The sequence below is a fragment of the Limulus polyphemus genome, unplaced genomic scaffold (genome assembly GCF_000517525.1).
Source record: "Limulus polyphemus unplaced genomic scaffold, Limulus_polyphemus-2.1.2 Scaffold2599, whole genome shotgun sequence".
Taxonomy (NCBI): domain Eukaryota; kingdom Metazoa; phylum Arthropoda; class Merostomata; order Xiphosura; family Limulidae; genus Limulus; species Limulus polyphemus.
This window is the reverse complement of record NW_013668209.1, coordinates 105,605-114,209: the sequence shown is the minus strand read 5'-3', so window position 1 is coordinate 114,209 and position 8,605 is coordinate 105,605. Positions and strand designations below refer to the sequence as shown.

Here is an 8,605-nt window from a genome sequence, read left to right as displayed (position 1 = left end):
TATATATATATATATATTCAGGGCGGAACATACATACATCAGAACTACATTTTGATATTGGCATTTTGTAGATAGTGTGATGCCACTGAAAACTGATTACTCAGATCATTCAGATGCGTTTAGATTAGGAATTTAGAATTTTCCAAATGTAGATATCTCTTGTACTTAACCCTATTGACATGGGTATCCTTTACTGAATTTCTTCTAGTCTGACACATTTTATCTAGGTATCTTCTCTTCTCTACTTTATTCATTGCCCCCTCCAAAAATTACGAAATTCAATGCAAGTTACTCTATAAAATTGTCATTGCTCAGACAAACCATATTTTTTATAGCCTTCACTTTTGTTTGATTACAGAGCTACCAAATAGAATATCAGACCTCTCCTGCCACACCCACGTCACATCCTCTCTTTCAGGATTTGTTAATAGTTCTCTCTTACATTTAATCATATATTATTTATAACCAATAGAAAGCTAAGGTTTTCATCTATCAAATGACATATTATATTACATTGTATTCTGAACATATAATTGTCAATTTCACTCGTAGTACAGGCTTCGCTCCCACAGGAAAGGTAATGACTAGTTTGGATGAATTTGTAATGGTTCTTGTCACATAGTTAAAAACCCAGAAAAACTGTGATAGTTATGGGAAATTGTCTGCTTTTTTGCATGTTATTAGTTTATATTCTTTGGTGCATTATTTAATTAAATAAAAATTATTTTGTGCATTACTACCGCTAGTATAAAAAAGTGGGGTGAAGTGTCATTAATAGTTGACAGCAAAAAAAAAGAAAGAAGAATACTCAGGTAAGTACTTTATTTTTTATGTTTATTGTTTATTTAGTATTATAAAAGTAACTAAAATGAAAAAAATAGAGATTTCTTTAGGTTAATGAAGGTTATATTAAGTAAAATAAACAACATTAATAATATAATAAAAATATTTCATGATTCACACATGCAAGCAGCTCGGAGTAGCTCATTGGTAATGTAATTCGATAGCATAACATGAGCTGCACATTCCTCAAGTGATTTACAACTTATAATGGTGCAAATAGTAGTTAGACATGGTTCAAAAGCCAATAAAACAATAAAATTCAATAATGAATAAATGTATATTGTTACGAGTTTAAAGCTACTTAGGATAAATGAATGTAGTTTCACACTACATTTGAAGTAATTCTAGAAAGAAAAGGATAATAATTTAGATATATTTCAATTTTGTTTGGTGGTTACGAGGTCAGTCAAATTGACCAACCTTGTGTAGAGTTAGATAATATAACATAAAATATAAAGTTTTACTGAAAACAAACATTTGAAAAGTATTTTGTAGGTTTTAGAGATTACACAAATGAAATTTGATATTTTTGAGATGAGTATTTTAATCTTACCATGAAAATCACTTTGCACACGAACTACTCAATATATTCAAGGACAAATCTTTTTTTTTTGTTTATTAAAAATACTTCACTAAAAAATATGATTTTTTGTAGGTAAAAGGGTTATAATGTTTACTGAAAGACTGCCACATTTTGATATACACACTATATCAAAAGTTATTATTACCAAATCTATCAATACTTTATACGAATACAAAAAGGTCATGTGTATTGGTCACGAGCCTGTGTGGAGAGAGTTAATGGCATTGGAAAACAGAGGAATACAGATCAACCTAAGGCACCAGGACCACCCAAAGAAAGACCTGCAACAAGTCATACCTCCAGATGTGGTGAGCAAAGTACTGCATCTAACAGGTTAGAAGCAAAATATCCACATGTCCCAAGCATTTAGAAAAATGACACAAGTTCTTTCCATAACATATTTGCTCAACTGTCACTGGTTGTTGGAGAAGGAAATGGACATTCATGTTATTGTATACAAGGGCATAACAGATGCAGTAAGTATAGATTTCTGCATAATGGGACTATTGAAATGGGTCCCCAGAAAATTGTTATACACTATAATATAGGGATTATGGAAAGTTTATCAGAAAGAGTAGTGTGCTTTAGACATGATAGCCTTAAGATAGAGCCTTTTACTGTACATACTATGCCTGCAGTACTATTATTAAGATGCACAGTTATCTGCCAGAACATGGCCAGATGTGACAACATAGGCTGTGGAAATGTGATAAGAAAAGAGTAGCTGAACCCATGTATACATAATATTGCATAGGTGCTGAATTTGATGTCTTTATTCACAGCAACCTATAGTTATTGTTATAGTAAAGTTCTGGTAAAATTACTGTACATTGAAATTCATGCTACATTTTAGTTGCATGTCATATAGTTTACATTACAAGTATGTTCTATCATGAAGACAATACTTTAAATTCCAAATTTTATTAAACATTTTAAAATTTTACTGCATTAGCTATACTATTTATAATAGTTTTTTTTATTACTTTATAATTTTAGTGTTGCAAATTATATATATGAATAACTATTTTCCTGAACACAGTTTTTATATACACTGCTTATGTCTTTTTTCCAGCTTAATGTACTTCACCACATAATATTTATTACTTGCAGGTGTTCATTTTCTTTCTGACCTACAATATCTATCTTTGACAGACCCTTATCTGTAACTATATATCAAAAAGTGGTCACTTTAAGTCACACATACTTAACAAAACCTAAAATGGCACATTCTGATGACCTCTTGCGCATATATAATCTATAAAGAATTAACCATACAGGTGATATATGCATGGTAAAAATTTATATTTTGATAACTGGCATTTTTTCTCTAAATTTTGTTTATAATCTGATTAAGATTTTTTTTATCAAAGAATATTTCTATCTTGAATTTTCAATGTTATGCACAGGCATATATGCACATTCCAAGCTACACCCCTGCAATAAGAGAGTTAAGTGATCAATACCAGTTGATACAGCTATCAAAATATTCTCCAGAAGAAAGAAACAAAATTTTATTTTTATTTGTTATCAAGTATCTTTCCTCTGTTATCATCTATCATCAAAAAATTATTTATTTATTAAAACATTTTATGTTTATATTTATTTGTTTTTTATTATCGTGGACAATATGCAACAATGACAAAGGATAATATAACTAAGGAAGGTGTGTCTTGTTGCACCAAACACAAAAGTGTTAACATGATAATCAATGAAAAACTTATCTATGAACAATAAACATTGTTCTCTTTATGCGTGGTTATGAGTTCCCACATTCAGTTTGTTTTTTTTGCATTTCTGAAAGACTGTGGTTTAGGTGTGGTCTAGCTCAATCACATAGCACAATTTAGTCATAACTACACTATCAAGACAATTTATATTTTATTACAGCAAGCTCTGCTTTTGTTTACTCTATGCAGATATAATCTCTACCTTTTAACTTGCTTCAGTGTCTCTACCTATCTTAATTTCCCTCCTGCAACCAGGTTTGAATCAGAAACTTTACACAATTAGTCCATGATAAACAAGCTAAGAGCTTTTAGCTGACTGTAAGCAATACGTATAGTATGGTGTCAGAAAAATGACAGTACATACAATGTCACAATAACTTCCCATCCTAAATTAACGTAGAATTAATATGGGTGTGCCTATGGAGTAGTCTCTTCCCACCACTGACAATTTTGATAAGTATTTTGTATTCCAAATCTCACAATACCACAACTTTTCTAATTTTAAATTTTCATAATGTATACTAAATTATAAAATGTCTAAAAAGTTAACATTTCACATTAATTTTTATCAGAAAATCTAATTTTGGCTTTTAATGAAATTCATTTTTTCTTTTAATGACTTTCTCTGACTGATGTAACATTTTCAAAACATGCTATGGATGTGTGAACAAAACAATAGTATCATCCACTATACCAGTAGTGTTTATTTTTTCCCAAGTAATTAAAAACATTTTGTATATGTAAAATGACGTACTGATGGCAGTCAGTGTTCCATCTATGCTGTGTGGCCACACAACAACCAATCAAGTGCTGTGCACATCCTCAGTAATGGTGAAGAGTCTCAATATGTTGATGGCCTTAATGACCCTGGAAGTCGATAGGCCTAAAGCCCAAATAAACAACTAGTAGCATTGCAAAGCAGTCTAATGATCCAATAGGGTCGATGGTCTAAAAATACCCCCCCACCCCAAAAAAAAGGTAGCTCACATCTGCACATTGCCTTGATAATGGTGCACATAAAAAAATTAGAAAGAATGCTGATGGCAGTGCCAAAAAAAAATGCAAACAAGAATACAGGGATGATACAATTATACACAGAACATCCCTACATGACTTTCAATATTAAAATTTAATGTTTCACTGTAAAATTCATACTTGACTTTAATATTATTGCAATAAAAGTAATGTGTAGGGATGAACTATGTATAGCTGTGTCAACCCTATATTCTTGTTAGCATTCTTTTTTGCCACTGCCATCCCTACATCATTTTACATTTACAAAATGTTTTTCTATTACTTGTTTTGTGACATTTTTTCCTTTGACTGAAAGTGAATGTATTCTATGAATCTGTGTAATGAAGTTTAATATTATGTGTACTGACTTTTTTTACTCTTTCACTTCATACATAATATAGGGGTTGGCTCTCTAAAGACACCGACTGTATAGTGTTCAAAGCATTAAATATTCTACATATTAAAGTCATCTAATATTCACCTATTATTGGCTGGTAATTCCTGTTTCACCCTGTACTTAAGCTTTTAGAGTAATACTAGATATCTTTACAAAAGCTAACTTCAAGGGGTACTGACAACATCATTTACACTAAAATTATGATTTTTTTAAAATTACTACTAGTTACTACAACTAAGTGATAACATTGTGCACTGCCCAAAACACAGAGAGGATCTAGATGTAAACTGACATTAGTGATAAAGTAGCTGTAGAGTTATCTCGACTAAAAAAAAGAAAGATGAACAATTTGGTGGGTTGGTCACTTTCTGTTTTGTTATCTCAGCAATGGTTTCTTGCCTTGTTAGGAAGAGAAACAAAAGAAAGTGAGTGGCAATCATCTTTTAATGTAAAACAATAGGTCACTGTTGATTTTTTAGTGTGCATATTTGTATTATGCCTATTGAGTACTTTGGCCATCCCTACATATAGTCTACCAACTCTATGATACCATTTTACATCAAACTCACACTTATCAATTTTATTTTCAGAAGTTTTGCACCTGTGGTTTCTCTCAATTTGGTTTAATTATGAAGGAAGACAGATTAAGTATCACACTTTTGAGATACAGTTACACAACTCTCAACACAGGCTCAGTCAATTTGACCAACCACATAACCTTTTTGTACTCGATTAAAGTCTTTATAAATTTAATACAGTATGTATATCTTCACAAAATTTGGCAGTCTTTCAGTTCATATTATGTCTTTCACAGACAAACAAATGTTATTTTTTAGTGAAGTACTTTTAATAAAATAAAATAAAGATTTGTTTTGAATAGTCTGTGTGAAAATTAATTTTCATGTTAAAACTAAAAATACTTTTCCTCATCTCACTAGTGGAAATTCAGGATTTTTTAAATATTGCTTTGTAGAAGTAAGAACTTAAAACTGGTATACTATTAAAATATGAATTATTAGCTAAGATTTTATGCTATGCTAATTTATATAACATAAACAAAAAGTTGTTTAATAAAATTTTGAATGTAAGACACTAAAACCTTGTGTCATGCACCCAGGGCAATAGGGTTAAAATGTATACATATTTTATTAAATATCAGCAACTTCAAACAATCAAGAAATGAAAAAAACAAACACAAAAACTTATAAACTGATACCTACGTTTCTTTTTGTAAACAGTATAAATCCTGGAGTGTGTTTTTTCTGATGGGTCTGGAGATCTCCCACTCTTCACAATATATACATGAAGCCACAGACTTCCATTGTTCTGTAGCTTCTATGAGAAAAAGGTTTACACTTGAAAGATTCAAGTGGAGAACATTTGAATAATAAATTGCATTTATTTGAAAACAGATTTAATTAAAAAAAGTAAAATCTTTGATATGACTATTATAATATTAGAATAATTTCTGAATTATTCTATGAGACTTGTGCTTTTTCTTTTTAATATTACACCGATCTTTTCTTCTTCTAATTTTTAAACCATAATTCATACTTAGTAAAAAAAAATGTCTGTTTGTTACTGACTACAAAAAAAAGAAAAAAAGAAAGCAACTACGAGATCTAAGCACAGTATAAGTAGTGCTATCATTACTCATCTAGATAGCCCAAGTATGCTGTTACTTTGTTATTAATATACTTTTCTGGGTTTTCTTTAATAACAGTTTACATTTCTACTGTAACAAGAGCATCTTTATCATTCTAACAAGATAAATTTGAAATAACAACATTTAAATTACAATAAAGAATTCTCTTAATTATCTACTTTTTCTAGTCTTCCTAGTTTCCCAAATGAATAAAATGTGCTACTATTTAATGAATCAACACAAGCCAACAAGTATTTAGATTTTTCTTCACATACTTCTAACTCACATAAGCTGGCTGTTGTATCTACAATGAACCACAAAGCCAGTATTATTTACATAGAACCATCAAAAAAACATAAAGAACTAAATTTCATTAAAGATATTGCAAATCAAAATGAATATTCAAGAAACTTACATAACCGTGTCCTTTTATTGAAAAAATAAAATAAAAGTAAAGTCATTCCAAAAACCAGGATTGCACTTTCTTATATTAAAAGTTTGTTTCTTTTAATCCTTGTTCTTCCCTTATGGACATTTTGGTGCATCCTAAGGATATGTCCTCTAGATAAATTGTAAATTCTTTAAAGCAAATATATACTTCTTTCATATATATATCAAATAGTAATAATTTTTTCCTTGTGTCTAATTTACAGAAGTATTTTGTATTTTTTATAGCTAAATCACCATCATGAGTAGTAATGACCAACACAAAGCATCATGAAAATGTGATAGTGACACATGGAAAAGATGGCCCAAGAGAAAGCTTTACAGCACCAAGAAGTAACTAAGGAGACACATAATATTCTAGAATTTATAGTAAAACAGTCAAGTCAGCAGGCATAAGAACTTGCAGATACAGATGGTCAGCAACAACAGACACAAGAACACTTGGATGGAGATAGAGATGCAGCTGGACAAGCAGCATTAAAAACAAGTAAAACCAGAAGAGCAGCATCCAGATTTCCTGGCTAATACTGGATTATGAGTAGCAAAAATGGGAGATGACATGATAGATTTCTAGTAAAAAATAAAAAGGAAGGTTAGACCTGCAGCATAGTAATTAAGACTTCAGTAAATCAGTTTATCATGTCAATGAAAAAATAAAATGTAGCTGTAGTTCAGAAATGTTTGATTATATGCATCCAAATGCTGACAAGGTAAACTGTTATGTTATTCTCCTGCAACTGGCCAAATCTATTAATGACAGATGGTTTCATTGATTGTATTCATGATGGATGTACACTGGAAATGTGTGAAGGGCTCAATTTTCACTGCAATTTTATGACTGCATTCCCAAAGTAAACAAACACAGTTGGACAGATTGATCATAAATTGTGCAAACAAAGATGAATTGACAAATTACTGGCAAATGTTTTAAAATGGGTTATAACATAACATAATATTTTGGGACAACATGGGACTTATTGTTCCATCCTCAAAACTAAATTAAAATGATTAAAAAAAATTTTAAACCCAGTCCTTTTCATTCACATATTTATCAAGCTTTTTCTTAAATGCACTTAAATTTACTGCCTCTACAACATCTGAAGGCAACCCATTCCAAAGGCCAACCACCCTGTTAGAAAAATAAAACTGTCTTAGCTGAAAATGACTCCTACCTTGCCAAAATTAATATTTTTGTCCCCTAGTCCTAAATATGAAAAAAAAAGATGATATGCCAACACTATCAATTCCCTTTACAATCTTAAACACCTCAATCAGATTAACCCTAACTCTTATTTTTTGAAGAGAAAACAATTTGAGAGATTATAATCTCTCCTAATATGTCAACCCTTCCATCTCCAGCAGCATTCTAGTAACCTTCCTCTGAACCCTTTGTAATAATTCAATGTCCTTCTTAAGGTAAGGAGCCCAAGAATGAACACAATATTCCAAATGTGGCCTAACCAGCAACCTGTACAATGAAAGTATAACCTCTTGTATTCAATATTTCTATAGATACAACCTAAAATCCTATTTGACCTACCACTAGCAACAGCACACTGCTCGGATGGCTTTAGAGACTGATCGACTATTACACCAAGATCCCTTTCCTTCATAACACCATTAAGGTTATTCCCATCCAAATTACACTTATAATTCAAATTATGATAACCCACATGCATTATCTTGCAGCTATTATAATTAAAAGTCATCTCCCATTCATTTGCCCAACTCACTAAATGATCTAAATCCTTTCGTAAATCAGCAGCATCCTCTTCACAGCTAGAAACACCCAAAACCTTAATATCATCTGCAAATTTAAGCAATTTATTGACTATCCCTTCGTCTATGTCATTGATGTAAATCAAAAATGAGCAAAGGTTCTAAGATACCCCATTTGTGACATTAATCCAGTTTGACTGAACTCCATTTGTAACAACCCTCTGCTTTCA

At 30.9% G+C, this 8,605-nt stretch overlaps 1 protein-coding gene across 1 annotated transcript in view; it reads right to left on the bottom strand.

Moving 5' to 3' along the window:
• Window positions 1–8,605, bottom strand: part of LOC106467398 (cleft lip and palate transmembrane protein 1 homolog) — an 85,118-nt gene that overhangs the window by 46,676 nt on the left and 29,837 nt on the right. The window contains exon 4 of the mRNA XM_013927748.2: window positions 5,785–5,899. Coding sequence (XP_013783202.1) covers window positions 5,785–5,899 — 115 coding nt within the window. The remainder of the gene's footprint in view (window positions 1–5,784; window positions 5,900–8,605) is intronic.